The following is a 16059-nucleotide window of genomic DNA, read 5'->3' on the forward strand; positions in this document are numbered from 1 at the left end:
CCATTTAATTTGAACAAAACGGTATTCATGGTATTGACTGAATAGATGGTTAGCCACAAATTTTCCTACGTAGCGTTTTTTAAGATGTGGTAAAGATATGCCTGATCCAAGCAGACTCTACCTGGGGTTTCAGTTTTTTTATTTGGAAATTGAGAATCTGGCTTTACAGTGAGGCTGGATTGTTATGTTAAAATTCTTTGAATTTTTCTACAGAAATGGAAGTCAACAAGAGACCCTCATCTTTATTCAACTTTTCCTTTTTACTTTTATGTTCTTTTCCAAATAGTTATTTTCTGTTTCTCTTTTACCTTTTTGAAATTATGTTAAGGCTTTTCCAAGATTTTGGCATTCTGGACTAAAATACTCAAAATTATGCAGGGGATCTTCATTTACAAGGGAGTAGGATGGCGCCTGCATTCAAATGAGATTATCATAGAGCCCCATAGCACAGCTGTTCCTTTTTCTTGTACAGTGGGCTGATTGCAGCCTAGCAAGCACATTAGGACTTCTGTAATTGTTCCGTTGTTTGACTCAACTCAGAATACTTGGCACTTTAACATGCATCACCAAGCATGTGAAGAGCCCAGAATAAAAGAAATAGTTCATTATAAAGAGAAAACCTCTACTGTCAAGAACTATCCTCATCTACTATTTTAATTGCAAACATGAATCTGAAATGCATGAGACATAAAATTGCCTTAAATTCCAGGGATTTGTGGTGCTGGACGTGTGTTATTTCTGAAGGAAAACCATAGTTTCTGTTTCAAAGTTGCATTGGCAGAAGGTACCAACTACTGGGCAGAGTTAAGTGTATTTTCGATACTGGAAAATTTAACAATTAAGAAAGGTACTGCTCAAATCCAGATACTGGGAGTTTCAGAGCTAGTCATCAACTGGGTAAATGATAAAATACAATATGCAGATTTTGACCCTATTAACACTAATAGAAAGAATTAAAGAGCTGAATGAAAATTTCCCTAATAGGTTGTTGTAAACATCGACCTATCTAAAGTGAGAAACGTGTTTATTTATAAAAAAAGTTGTTGGTTGAATCATAAAACCCAAAACAAGGAGCAGTGGGCCATGTACTTGAATACTCTTTGTTCATACAACAGAGAACAGTTCTATTAAGATATAACTAAACATGCCAGATATAAGTAAAGATATATACAATGAAAGTTTTGTTGGCTTGTATGCATATGTACAATAAAAGCATTATGTAGAGATGTAATTGAGAAAGAGCCGCTAATCATATATGCATGATGGGCCATGGCATCGGCAACACCAGTTAGTGTTTATTGTGGTGCCATGTTGTGCGAGCTGTTCCTGCAGTTGATGTCGCATCTGCCTGTGTGCATCCCTTTCATGGATGTGAATTGTAAGCTTAAGTAGTTTCCTTATATTCTTTAACAACGTAATTGCTGGGCGCAAACGGTAAAGTGGCATGGATGGTTGTGGCAGGATCCTTGTCTGCATATCTTGTAATGTAAGTTCTTGTTGTTGGATTTCTTCGCAGCACTCGTACAACTGTCGAAGGTAGCATGTATTCATACCTGTTGGCATCCAAAAAGGAAACACTGTAACTGACAATGAATATGTTTGACGATTTTGTTTGAAAATTCGAAATAAATTAAACGATTCCAAATGAGTATAAAATCATATGAAATTAAATGTAATAGCAAGAAATCTATGTGAAACTTCGTTATGTAGTGAGTGGTGTTTACCATGTGGGTAATTCTGGAAGGCAGGTTGTATGATTGGCTAAAGTGTATTATCCTGGATAGATTTTGATGCAAGGAATAATTCCTCTTGCTGTCTACGCTTAAGATATGGATTCTTGTGCATTTGTGCAATACGGGAGAATGGGAATGCTGGATTGATGTGTATGTCCGCTAGTGACCGCACTCTTGAAATTGCAGTGAATGTTAGCCCTTGGCGTTCTCTGGTTCCGATGTCCACTGTTGCTTTGTCTAATGTCATTCCTTGTGACTTGTGGATCGTTAAAGCCCATGCCATTTGAAGTGGTATCTGACGGTGTGCACCCCTTGTGATGGGAGGAATGGGTACATATGTTGGGTGTGAAATGTCCCATGGTGTTCCTTTGTATTGTTGAAAGTCAATAACCACAAAGGATGGTAATGCTGGGGGCTTTGAATCAGTTGAATACAATATTGAGACGACCTTCCCAAGCGCGCCATTGACAAGGCCTACATGTACCCATAAGTTGCTGGTGAGTATAACTTTTTGTTCACTGCATAAGAGCACCTTTGCAGGTAGGTGCTCATCTTCTGTTGTAGTAGGAGTTCTCTGTCTTTGTTGTTCCACAGAGCAAAGTGCTACTAGGATGTTCAATTGTTTGAGCATTTTCTTATTATGCAAGACAACTGCGTTGTTTGTCGCGAATAGGTGCATGGACTCGTCGAATGTGCATTTCTCTTCATGTGTAAGAGAGGGACTTGTTCTTGACATTAGATGTTGCCAATCTTCAAGTGTAGATATTCCATTCCTAAGATTTGCAAGTATTTGCCGGAAAGCAACTTGGGACGAGCTAGCTCCTTGTTGACGGAAAACGGTTGAAAGTGTTATGAATATGTCGAAGCTGCGCCAAAGTGCAATGCCACGCGATGTCCCAGCATATAAAGGAATGTCTTTTACAGGTGGGAGTTGGCCTAAATCTCCGACAAGGATAATTGAGCGATTACCAAATGGTGTATTCCGATGAAGAGGGAATGCCTCTCTTAGACGATCGTCAATGCGAGAAAGCATTTTTGGACCAATGAAGCTCATTTCGTCAATGAGGATGTATTCTACATGATGGAGTTGCTCTTGCAAGTATAGGAGCGGCTGGGCCTTCAAGAGGATGCATTGTCTGGATAGGGATATGAAGGGCAGAATGAATTGTGAGGGCATTTATGTTGAAAGCTGCAACGCCGGTTGGTGCAAGTAACAATAAAGGGTTTTTGTTGGCTGGCGAGTTTTCCACAAATGCTTGGTGAAGGCATTTAATCAAATGGGATTTTCCTATGCCAGCTGTTCCTTGTACGATGATCTTCCGTGGGGATTTTGGCGAAGGGGTTTTGAAGTGTGAAAAAACAGCGGTGAAAGCTATGCTTTGGGTAGGGGATAATGTATGCTCATGGAGAAGGTTGGAAAATGAATGATGTTGGTTTTCAATGGGTGAGCGGTTGAATTCAATGAAATTGATGGCAGTTTCTTGCAAGGGGGGAGGGACAGTATTTTGTGACCAATTATGGTTGACATCGAAGTCGCGGTAGCCAATCATGTCGAGGTCATCAATTGCAATATTGTAACTTGGGTGTAGTTGAGAGAGGATTTACCATTCATCCATCTGAATGGAATCAGGGGGGGTGTGTGGGGTAGGTTGATCTTCAGTAGGTGGGCTTTGCGGGTTTTCGGGTTCGTGATGGACATGCCATGGTGTATATGCACCCTTTTTTTGTTCCCAGTGTGCAATAATTTCTGCATCAGTTGAACCTATATCATCAGGGAGTGTTCGGAAGGGGAAATACAAGAGTAATTCACTCCAACAGAAGGTGGCATAAGAAGGATTAGTAGAGGAAGGAATGACATTGTAATGGGGCAAGACATGTACAATCATTGGGGGGAATATGTGTTTCCAGTGGTTTCTTCTCCGCTGGGCAGAATATGACCACGAGCGAGCAGCTTCAAGGAGGGGCAGTGCTTCTAGTGAGGCAGGCATGTTCATATACGCAACGATAAAGTTGGGTGTCGAACCAGGATTTTCAGTATCTTGCGAAACACGTTTGAAAACAGCCCTGTTGACATTCAAAGAATGGAATGTACGGCTGCAAAGAGAGAGAGGTAGCTTTTGTAACATATGGCATATTTCTTGTGCACCAATGTCTCTATCTGCAATGGTTTCTGTAAGGAGTTTCCGGATGACACCACTAGTAGGTGCTTCTGGAAGGGCACTTTGTGATAGTCGCGATAGCATTTGACGGTAGCTCTCAGATCTTGTCTCTGCTTTTGTTGCATATTTTGAAATATATTTCAATACAGCATGGCGAGAAAGGACTGGTTGGCAATCAACATTTTCTCTCCAAATAGAGAGTAGATCGGCGTTGTGAATATTCAATCTTTCATCATTGTGAGTAGGGACATAGGTTTTATGACCCTTATCATCAATGAAAAGTGAAGAAGTGGACTTCAATTCCCATGGTACTCCATATCGGCAGCTAAGCACATTGTCTTTCTTACGCAGACAGGAAGATTCATGACACTTTGTATGACGTTGAACGCAGTTGACAAGCTCTGTGTAGTCTTCAAATTGATTGGATGCGAATATTGCTGCTGTGTCAAGGAGACACGGGTTATGAATTGTTGACTGGTGAAGCGGAATAGTTCGGTGTTCTGCCTGACGTGGATTCCAAGCAGTTACGTAGTGGTCGAAATATTTCTGTGCATTAGCAATTTCTAATGCATTGTCCCAATCAAGTGTGTCCATGTCTGGTGCATTTTGTAGCCAAAGGAAGCCATGAATGTGTGCGGATCCTCTATGTTGCCATTCGTATCTGAATATAACATGAAGGGTACAATCAGTTAAGACATGTATATGCAATGTATAAAATTAATATAGAGGGATATGGATATTAAATAATACCTGCACCAGTAGTCGGTTGCATGGAGGCCTTTTTGAAGGATTTCTTCAAGGAAAATTGTAAATCTACAATGCATATATTGGGCTGTTAGATGTGGGTTTTTAATTATGTTTTGGATTTTCCATTGGAAGGGGTTGACTGAAGTGGACTGAACACTTGTGGGCATGATCGTGTGCAAGTCATGCCATTTAGTATCAGCTGCACTGAGAGTGAAGAAGAATGTTGGGCTTCCTATTTGCGTGATCATGTCAGTCAGCTCAGATCGGCGTTTGTTCCAGAAAGACCGTGTTCCTCGTAGAGCTGACCCAAACCTCATTATTTGCTCTGGCAATCTTGAACCTGGAGAGTCATGAAGACACTGGCATAGGTCTGACACCGTTGTTGGCAAGTTGTTCTCAATGTACTTCTTCACGAAAACACTGGTTGTTGCTTGGCTGCGGTGGCGCATTAGAATGTTATAAAGATAGTAGTGGAATCTTGGGTGTTGGCCAAAGCGGTTATCATGGTAGTGAAGCAAGTGCAAAGCATATTCATGCATTTCAACTTTTGTAAGTCTTGGTTGCATGATCATTGCAATGCCTGTAGGGAAGAGTGTGGGGAATGCCATGGCAAGGAGGCTGATGGTTTTGTATTCATTTATAGCGGTTGGAGATATCAGAGGCCAATCGATAGAGCTTGTTGAACTTGAATGGGTCGAGTGCAAATAGTTACAAATGTGGTCACGCTCGGTACATGAATTTGGGAGGACTGGAACGAAAGAAGGGGGTTGTATTTCTAATGGAGGTAGCATGTCATCATCAGGATTATAAGTGGAATCAGTAGTGGTTTGATGGGGTTCAAAAGAGGAGGTGGTTACATTGTGGAGAAGAGAAGAAATGTCTGTAGGGAGATCTGGCAGCGTAGAAATTGTAGATGAATTCAACTGAACATCACGGTAGTAAGGGTCATATTTTATTTTGTATTCAAGGGCTGCAAGGACACGTGATTTGCAAACGTAGAATTCGTAAGCCTTTTCAGATGTATTTTGCCTTTTCACAATGAGGATGTCTAAGTCAGAGAGCATCCGGGGTAAGTATTTGGCAATACTGGTGATATCTTGAGGGAAACTAATTGTATGGCCACTATATTTATATTGACCACCACGGGAATGAGTGACTTGTAGAATGGGGTTGACACGTGCGATGAGCATTTCTTCAACTTGGGTTAATTGGTGAAGGACAAAGGGTTGTTCTCCAGGGTCCATGTTGTTTAGTTCAGAAAAACGATTGGTAGATTTAGATGATGCACAACGAAAACAAGTGAGTCTATTGTGGAAGAGCTTTGTTTTCATTCCTGGGTATGCTTCCTTGCATGTTGTGCAAACGTGCAAGGTAGAAAGTCCATCAATCCTTTCTCGAAAGCGACGGTGTTCTTCGTTAAGGGGAGGGTTATATTCATTTGAGGTGGGAAGGGATGTAGAGGAAGTAGTAAGGTTGTTGTGTTGTTCATAAAGTAGTCGACGTCGTGCATTTATTTGATCCTTTTGTTGTGCATAAAGAATACGCCGCCGCTTGTTTTTGTCCGCAAGTTGATTGTTTGGTGGCATATCTAAACAAGTACAAGTAGTAGTTGTTAGTTTTCATAAACAAGTAGTGCATGTTTGGTATCTCATTTTATTGTGTGCACATCCATTGTGAAATTGGAACATTATATTTTGAACATAGATTTAAATTTTTTTAGTTCAACATCGGTGAAGATAGGTAGATTAGGTAGAAGGGAAAACATGCAATTAGGAATGATATGAAACCATATGTTATTTCAGTATCTATCATTGAGAGGAGAGAAACAAGATTAAAAATAATTTGTTCCCTTTTCTTACAAAAATTGTTGTTTGACATGTTTGAGCGATAAAATGAATAGCTTAGGAAGCAAGGGATCAATGTGTAGCATGTAGACAACGAACGACAAAGATATGTAGTGACTCTTTACATCTGTTGATATTTATATTACGTAAAATGTAAATGGCAAACATACATATGTTGGAATGAATGGAAGAGAGTATTTGCATTGAAAACTACAGGGTTCATCATAAAAACATGGGTGTGTAATTTACAAAGATGAGACAATTAGTTGTGTGGAAATGTTTGTTTATGTACAAAAAGGCGTGGTAGATGACGCCCTAAGAAAAAGTTCACAGGCGGCGAACAATAGGTCGTTTTGAAGCGATCAGTGCTTGAATGTCAGTGAGTGCTTCCTTGCATGCAGAGGCATATTGAATTTCCTCTGAATTGATCAGTGTTGGTTGCAAGCGTTGAACACCGTTGAAGTAATATGTTTTAATGGAAAGTGTTAGTTGGAAGCGGTGCCCTGAAATCCGGCCACAAATTTCCTGTAGATCAGTTGGTTCGATAGAAAGTAGGAACAGGTCTTTAGCTGTGATGCCCATGAGCTCGTTCCCTGCATCATTGAAAACTGTGACGTTCTATAGATTCCCGATGTGGTCATGTAGATCAATTTTAAGTTTGTAACGGTAGTCACATTCTGGGAAGTCACCGTTACATTTTGTACAATGCCAAAGATTGTTAGAATGCTCCACAACCTTCTTCATGCACTGTTTTCCATTGAAATCTAGTGGACATGCTAGAAAGTAGAAGTCATCCATATGAAGAGCAGTAATTGTTGCTCGAACTGAAACCCAGATTGCTTTATTAGAGGGCTGCATGCCAGCAATCTCATGAAACATCTTTCGTGGTAGGGTACGTTTCGAAGCAACACCATAGTTTCTACTCAAAGATGGAGAAGAAGAGCTATAGCCGGTTTCACGGAACCATGCATGTAGTTGTTGAGTTTCTTCAATCTGTGGATTTATTGTGAGAGTGGTCGTTGGTATCGTCCCTATTGTGGTGCCATTAAATTCAGACACGCGGCCTCCTTTGATTGCAAGAATTGGTGGGTTGTCGAAAGAGTAGAATTCAGAAAGATGTTGTCCGATATAGTCACAGTGTTCTCCCCATAATGTTACATCAATGCTAAAACCCGACCTGTCCTTTAGTATGAGTGTTTTCCTTAATGTCTCACTTCCATCTTTTCGTCGAATTGTTGATGCAGGTGACGTGGAAGTAACAACACCAATGACATCTACATTTGTATTTGGAGGTGCATTTTTTACGTCAGCAATATTCTTGAAGTGAAAGCTCTGGTAGGGAAACGTTGGATCATCTGTAGGACATGGATTGATAGTGGAAGCAGCAGACAAGTAAATCTCCCATTTGTTCTTGAGGTGGTTGTAGTTTGGATTTGCTTCTCTCACTGTGCCATTTGATACAATGTATAGTTGCCCAACCTGAATTAGATTGTAAAGAGATTCGGCCAGTTCAGCAAATGCAGAAAGGTGGATCTCTTCCTTATCACGGTTGATAAGGTCAAATCCGAAAACTTTTCCTGAGCCTCGCACATTGTTGTATGACTTCAATGATGTCTTCGCAGATGCTCTACCTTGGATAGACCAATACTTTCGGTAAGGGTTGAGTGCCGTGAATGGAATTGTTGTAGTTGTTGCCGTAGTTGGTGGGGTAACTGAAGAGGGCAAGGTATCTTTAGCTGACGAAGAGCTAAATTGGGCTGAACCCGGCTGTGCATGTTGCAGCGTCGATGTGTCCTTCATCAATGCTGCTGTGCGCTTCACAACTTCAAGCTCAACGACTCGGATGGACCTTATGTAAACAAGTAAGAAATGAATTAATAAAGATTCCATTTTCCTTCGTTTGATGCAAAAAACGGCTAGGCGGGAAAAAAGTAAAAGAGGGTGATTTCAAATGGTGGGCCTTACGAGGAGTTTTGGAGCACTGTGCAAGCTGCTTTTTTGAGCAAAATTATTGATCCAATTTGGATGTCTCCAGAGACAACTTGTGGGCCATATGCGGATGGTAGCAAAGTCTTATGTTGATGTGCTCCATCAGATAGAGTAATGTGGAAGTGCGAGGATGTTGTTTTCAATGAGGTAACGGAACCTACATCGATTATTTGAAGTAGTGGTTGAATCTCGGTGCAACCATTCAGCAATAGAGGAATGGCATTCGGTGTCAAGGTTGTCTCCATAATAGAACAAGAGGTTTCTTTTTCCCGTGAGGGGAGTACCTGCAATTCATCAATTTCAGCACAATACAGAATTCTAGTCAAAGAAGATGTGACATGAATGGGGAATCTAATCTAAGAAGGTTAATTGTTGATGGTGAAACAATAATAAGGGCACAACCTACACGGGGAGGAGAATAACCTCTCATATTAACGACCGAAGGTAATCCACGTTAACAAAATGCTTGTTATTTGATTCAGGGAAAAGCTACATATTGTTGGAATTTAGAAGCACCTTAAGCGGCTCAAAAATGCTTATAGTCTTACAGCACCGGCAAAACATCAATGAAATAGGAACATTTCTCAGCCAATCCTAATACTGATTGTACACATTAAGAGATGTTGTTCAATCAAGGCATTTGCCATGTATTTCACTCACTTAATTTACCCTTTCCAGACCCTTCTAAAAGGCTGATTGGACTCCATATGGATTTGTAATAATTTATGATATATTAAGTATCATGTGAACAATGCACAATTTTTTTTCCTTTAATATGATATATTCGGGTGTACTCACTGTGCTTGTGCATTTCTGCACATTTTAGGGCTGTTGAAAAGGAGGCATTGCATATAGTGAACACGCTCTTCAAACACCATGTATAGCTATTGAATCTAAAGGTTCACACAGTCCTTCAGTCCAGGCATATAGAAGAACTATCAGAAACAGGACCCTGAAAAGAGCGGCCAGACCATACCAACAATCAGATTCCATCAGTCACATAACAGTGGCCAGATTGCGGACTATCATGGGCAGTTTCTATTTATTTGCAGCCTGACCAATCCACCTAAATGCAGCGATCTGCAAAAGAGGAGTAATTCAATTCCCATTTTCTTCAGGGAAAAGCTACATATTGTTGGAATTTAGAAGCACCTTAAGCGGCTCAAAAATGCTTATATTCTTGCAGTACCGGCAAAACATCAATGAAATAGGAAAATTTCTCAGCCAATCCTAATACTGATCCTACACATTAAGAGATCTTGTTCAATCAAGGCATTTGCCATGTATTTCACTCACTTAATTTACCCTTTCCAGACCCTTCTAAAAGGCTGACTGGACTCCATATGGCTTTGTAATAATTTATGATATATTAAGTATCATGTGAACAATGCACAATTTTTTTTTCTTTAATATGCTATATGCGGGTGTACTCACTGTGCTTGTGCATTTCTGCACATTTTAGGGATGTTGAAAAGCAGGCATTGCATATAGTGAACATGCTCTTCAAACACCATGTATAGCTATTGAATCTGAAAGTTCACACAGTCCTTCAGTGCAGGCATATAGAAGAACTATCAGAAACAGGAGCCTGAAAACAGCGGCCAGACCATACCAACAATCAGATTCCATCAGTCACATAACAGTGGCCAGATTGCGGACTATTATGGGCAGATTCTATTTATTTGCAGCCTGACCAATCCACCTAAATGCAGCGATCTGCAAAAGAGGAGTAATTCAAACTGCCCTTAAGTTTTTCAAATTGCTTTCACACTTATGTTTCAATTTCAAGGCACATGAAAGCTTGTTAATCCGGCCTCAAAGTTTGCACTCTTATGACTTTTCTATGAAGAAACAAAATTGTCAAACACTGCAAGTGGATTTTTCAGAACAGACTCTCTGTAATTTTGAATTTGCATACATTCAAAAGGGACCAATTTAGAAATAGGAGCTCATGGAGCTTTTTCAAAACTGGCACTTGGAGGGAACGTGGTTTCCCTCACCTCCTAACTATCCTTAGGTGTGCAATTGTTAGTATGTCAGTTTCTCCCTCCACAAATGATGCAAAGAAGGCCCTTCAAGATGCCACATCCAGCCTCTAAAGGCCTCCCAAGTACTCCTTTCCTCCACAAAAACCAGTAAGTACAATCTCTATGTATCCTCCAAAATGGGTAAGTGGACTTTCAAAGTGAATGCTCAGCATCAAAAGCCCCAAATATTCGATCTCCTCACCATCAATCTAGGCTTCTGAATGTAGTTTGATTCAAACCAATATTTTCTTGGGCATCACCACATTTTTACCAACAGACAAGAAAACTCAATCAAGACAAATGTGCTTCCCTGTTACAGTGATATCACTGGGACAGCCACCAAGAACACAGCATCAGAGCTAAACATGAGCAACTAAAATTGTTTTCTACAATGACACATGACTACGAGAAATAGTAATTTGCAGTTTGTCCAGTTCACTCCTTGGGGACCTCAAACTGAGTTGTGAACAGGTTCAACCTGTTCAATCTGCTGGTTTAATCAATTTGACCAGGGCCCAACCAGCCAGTTTGATTGTTTAAAATCTCCATTAAAATAATTAACATTTTATGTTTTTTTAGCTAAGTTACCAGAATATCGATACAGATCCAGATGGAGATCCACCAGATTTATGAAAAGCCAGGATCCAAATATGGCATGGAAATGACAAGTAAAAAGGACATAAAAATGTTTTTTTAATAAAATAAAAGAACAGAGTCAAGATTCAAAGCCATTCACGAATCACAAGAGTAGAATTACATGTTCTAACCATAACCAAAAAAGAGAATTCTCATACATATTAATATTCACCGTCCATGTACTGTAACTGATAATTTGATAAGTTATTACCATCATTGATTATTGATGATGTTAAGGACCATTTCGGCAGAAGCATGTAAGCAGGTCATGACTCATAACAGTTTTGTAAGCCACGTCTACATGTCCATGATAGTGGTGAATGTGGTTTTCTTGAAGGATATGACATGACTAAATAAAAGTGTAAGTGACCAACATCGCAGCACATAAGAATCGATTAGACATTGAGAACAGGTATTGACATAAGGATAAATCAAACCTTGATTAGGATTTAACCTTAAGTAGTATCGGATGAAGCTTTTCATTAAAAAATCAATTTCTCGGGTATCAACTGGTCAAAAACACCCCTGGAATATTTGGGATCCATTTCTTGGGCCCAACATCTGTTTCCTTCTCCAGGGGATCCGTTTCTGTGAACCTGTTCACAGAAACAATTCATAAACCTAGCCCTCAGCCGATACCGATCTGAGTCTAGTTTGATCCAGGACCTATTCAAGTCCAATTCGAGCTTCTAAAACATTGGTAGTTTGAAATTCAACATGCACTCCCTACGAAATAAAATATCAAAGACTTTTTAAGGGATTTCAAAATAGTCAAGGTAATTTTGGACTTGCAATTTTACATCTCGATAAGACTTGTTTAGCAAACTCAGAATACTCAGAAAGACGAGTAAAATCATAATTATATCAAGAAAGAACTATAACAAGGTAAAGCTATCAGGATTGAAGACCAAATTTACTATCTATGACTTGAAGATCTGTAAGACCATTTTAAAGAAAACGAAAATTGTTGAAAGCCAATGTTGGTGCAATATTTTACCTATACCAGGTTACAAGGTGTCCAGTTTTAATAGCTCGCACCCAGGTTCAAAAACCTTGAAGACATAGGTGTCCAGTTTTAATAGCTCACACCCAGGTTCAAAAACCTTTAAGACATAGCTGTGTTAATTTGACCAGTAGAATTATCTATCTAATCTGAGATTAAGTGGGAGTCTTAGCATCCTTGATAAGCAACAGATACCGAGTATTTCAACAGATGAGACCAGGTGAGGAATACTCGACATATTTAACAGAACAACCTCTGTTGTTGGGCAATCTAAGCCAAAGGTCGAGTCCATTTCCTTAAGAAAGAGCCATTTACCAACAAAACACGGAGGCCATATGAGATGCATGTGCACAGTTCATCGTAAAAAGGAGGGCAGTATAGGCCAGAATTTTAAGGAATCATCTGCTTGAGTCTAGGGATTTCTATCTCTGTCCAATGCACAAACTAAGGGAATTGACGTGATGTGCGTATACACGAGTTAGAGATTTTGCTGTAAACGATATTTGAACAGACTGTCAAATTAAGGTTTTACAACAGAACCTCTGCTGATGACTGGTCTAACTATAATGAGATAAATAAATAAATAAGAGATTATAAAGAAGGAATAAGATAACAGTCCATAACCACAGAGAAGATAGGTGGTTAAGGCATTATTGTGGAACAAAAAAATTTCATATATAAATAAACATCCAAAGACTAAGAAAGAAACCATGAACGAACTTGCCTGGAGCGATCACCTCTGTCACGGCTAAACTTGCAGGTAAAAATAGGAGGACTGTCTTCAGGGCGTCAGGGATTTAGGGTAAAAATTGACCACGTGATGAAAGCTACCTGCAGCGAGTTGGCAGCAGGGGTCAAAACCGTAGCTGTAGTGGAGAAAGCCGCCTCTCTTCATAACCAAAAAAGACGCAGCAGCAATAGTTGCATTCAACAGACCGATGGATAGAATGAATGAAAAGAAAATGAACACAGAAATAGCGATCACCTCTGTCACAGGTAAAAATGCGCTGATGAACTTTTCCTTGCGCTTGCAAAATGTGAGGACTGTCTTCAGGGCGTCAGGCTGTCGAAGAAACTGGAAAATAAACCGTGAATGAGGTTGTGCTCTAACATCCATAGGAACCCCAGAACAGTTAGACGACGCCGCCATTCCCTCGCAGAACATAAATATCCACGACGCCACTCCCTCAGAACTGTTCCGCCACTCCCTCGCAGAACCGTCCCGCTGAAAAACTCCTGGTTTTCTACCTGCACGAGACTGAAAAACTCCTGCAGAATCCGATGCCACGTGTCACTATGAGGAGCGAAGGGGCCATTCAGAATCCGATGCCACGTGTCAGCACGAGAGTGAAAGGAACGACGAAAGTCTGTTCCAAAGGAAGGCCTATCGGCCTAATTAAAACAAAAAAATTAGTTACACAAATGCTTAAGTGTGAGTGCAAAGAATTCCTAAAATTTATTTTTTATTTTATATTTTTAAATAATGATTAAAATTGTGAAGAAAAAAGAGAAAATCTTATTTATTGTAGTGTTGAATTAGATTTTATTTTTTATATTGCATCATGATTTAAAATTGAATTGTGAAAATATATGATATAGGTAAGGTTTATTGAGGAAAATGATTGAACCAAGTCCATTTAATAACAAAAATCAGCAAGGGAAAAAATTAAATAAAATCAGCAAGGATAAATCAGTATAATATGCAAGTTGTTACTTTTGTTTTTTAAATTGGTCATGGTTAGTAAAAGCTTGAAACATAATGGCAACAAATTATTATTTTTTGAAAAGAAAATGTTAATTATGGAAAAATCCGTAACTTTGGATTTTTTTTTTTTTTAATTAATTTATGAGGATACTTAGCATTTAGAGATTTTTTTTTAACAATTTTTAATTATGAGATTTTAATTTTAAACCACATAAAATTAGTTATCCACCAATCAAAAATTAGAAATTCAAATTTTAAAAATTCAAGAAATAATTTTCAATTTCTAAAAAAATAAGTTGAATATTTAATTTTACAAAAACTTTAATAAACTTTGGAAATAGTTTCTAAAGAATTGCAAATTAATTAAAAGTCAAAGCATTTTGACCCAAAATGATTACAATATACCTATTTTAAAAAATATATTTTAAATACATTTGATAAAAAAATATTTGAAAATTATATTTCCACAAGAATTTTTATAATACAATGTTGTTCATGATGATGATTAATGTCCATTAAGACTAATATGGTTTATTGGACCTTAAGAAAGTAACCTATTAACTAAGGCTCTTTCATTTTTTATTTCTATGATAAAAAAGAAGGGAGAGAAGCATCTTAAGATCATTATGGTTTTGTTGACTTAATAGGTCAAGAATGTTGGTAGCATGGAAAATGTTTTGAAAAGAAAAGATGTGAGTCATGGTCAGGCAATCCAAGAGAAAGTGTTTTTAATCTTCAACTCTCTTAGCATTGCAAAGGGGGGAGATTCTATTGTCCTAAGGTGTTTAGGAATATACCAACACTCGATTTCACTTCAAACCTCATGAGAGTTAGTTCTTATATTTACAATGCTCATTTTCTTCTTAGCATTGGTCAACACAAAAAGATAATTCTAGTTAGCAAGAGTGAGGTTAATCACCTCCTTATAATACCTTAGCTTCATTTTCCCCTCTAGCTCTTTATCATCCCATAACTTATCCTTAAATTTGGAAGTAATACCGTTTTTAATATTATCCTTATTTTCCAAGATGATCTCCTCCTTTATCCCCCAATGGTCGAGCCAGAATTGAGCATCCTTATGCCAACCTCGCTTGAGTCAGATGGGGGTTTTTTGGCAAGATTTAGAAGCAATTTTGGGGAACTTCTTGGCTTCCATGGTGTAAAACTTCTTATACATCAAATAACTAAATATAGTCATGCTTTTAATAGGGGAAATGCTAGCTTCAATCAAGAGAATAGGGTAGGGAGTATTTCCATTAAGCTTGAGGTTGTAAGTTATAAATTGTTTTTGGATCATCTCATTCTTCCTCCACGACTCTCTAGATATATTACAGCCCCAAACCTCACATTCATATAAAATAGCAAGGGTTACGAAAGTCTTAAAAAGGAACATTTTTTTATTCCATACCCAAATATCAGCCGACTTACAATTGTTTTCATGATCATAGTAAGCTTTCCAGCCTCCTAAAATCCTTTTATCAATGCTACAGTACCGATTGAGCTTGTTGTCCCTTAAGAAACCAACAGGGAAAATTTTAAGAAACCCCCCTAAATTTATAAATATAATAAATGGGCAAATCTCCATGGTATATAGGAAAAATGGAAGGCGATTTTATCAATAATATAATATGTATATATAATTTTTTGGCGAATCTCTCACCAAGCATGGCGAATATTTTACTCAATTATAAAATCTTGTAAGATCTTGGCGAGTCTTTCACTAAATAATAAAACTTTGTAAAGTCGTAGTGAATCTTAGCATAGGCTACATGCTGGTTGAATTCCCCCATTTAAATAGGCTACATTCCAGGTCAATACCATGGGTCAATACCATGTGCCATTTTGGTGAATACCATGGGTCAATACCATGTGCCATTTTGGTGAATACCATGGGTCAATACCATGTGCCATTTTTATTTTTATTAGAATATTTTACTCAATTATAAAATCTTGTAAGATCTTGGCGAGTCTTTCACTAAATAATAAAACTTTGTAAAGTCCTAGTGAACCTTAGAATAGGCTACATGATGGTTTAATTCCCCCATTTAAATAGGCTACATTCCAGGTGAATACCATGGGTCAATACCATGTGCCATTTTGGTGAGTGTTCGTAAATATAAGGTGACTTATGGAGTAAATATAAAAAAATGTTTTATTTGTTTACCATACCTCTCGTTTATTTATATTTTTTATTAATTTACCATACCTCTTTTACA

General features: G+C 38.4%; 1 protein-coding gene and 1 long non-coding RNA gene across 2 annotated transcripts; both read right to left on the reverse strand.

Moving 5' to 3' along the window:
* Positions 1 to 1384: 1384 nt before the first annotated feature.
* On the reverse strand, positions 1385 to 2787 carry LOC149140329 (ATP-dependent DNA helicase RRM3-like). Its single transcript, XM_089450952.1, has 2 exons — positions 2168 to 2787; positions 1385 to 1553 (listed from the first exon to the last, which is right to left on the reverse strand). The coding sequence occupies exons 1-2, from the start codon at positions 2785 to 2787 to the stop codon at positions 1385 to 1387; spliced, it is 789 nt and encodes a 262-aa protein (XP_089307078.1).
* Positions 2788 to 12867: 10080 nt separating this feature from the next.
* Positions 12868 to 13429, reverse strand: LOC149140330 (uncharacterized). The gene is made up of 2 exons (XR_016265244.1): positions 13124 to 13429; positions 12868 to 13027 (listed from the first exon to the last, which is right to left on the reverse strand). It is a non-coding gene; the product is annotated as an uncharacterized LOC149140330 (long non-coding RNA).
* Between the last annotated feature and the right edge of the window lie 2630 nt (positions 13430 to 16059).

Source organism: Pinus tabuliformis, chromosome X (genome assembly GCF_031772625.1).
Source record: "Pinus tabuliformis cultivar Carrire ecotype Pingquan chromosome X, CPIR1, whole genome shotgun sequence".
In the NCBI taxonomy this organism is placed as follows: Eukaryota; Viridiplantae; Streptophyta; class Pinopsida; order Pinales; family Pinaceae; genus Pinus; species Pinus tabuliformis.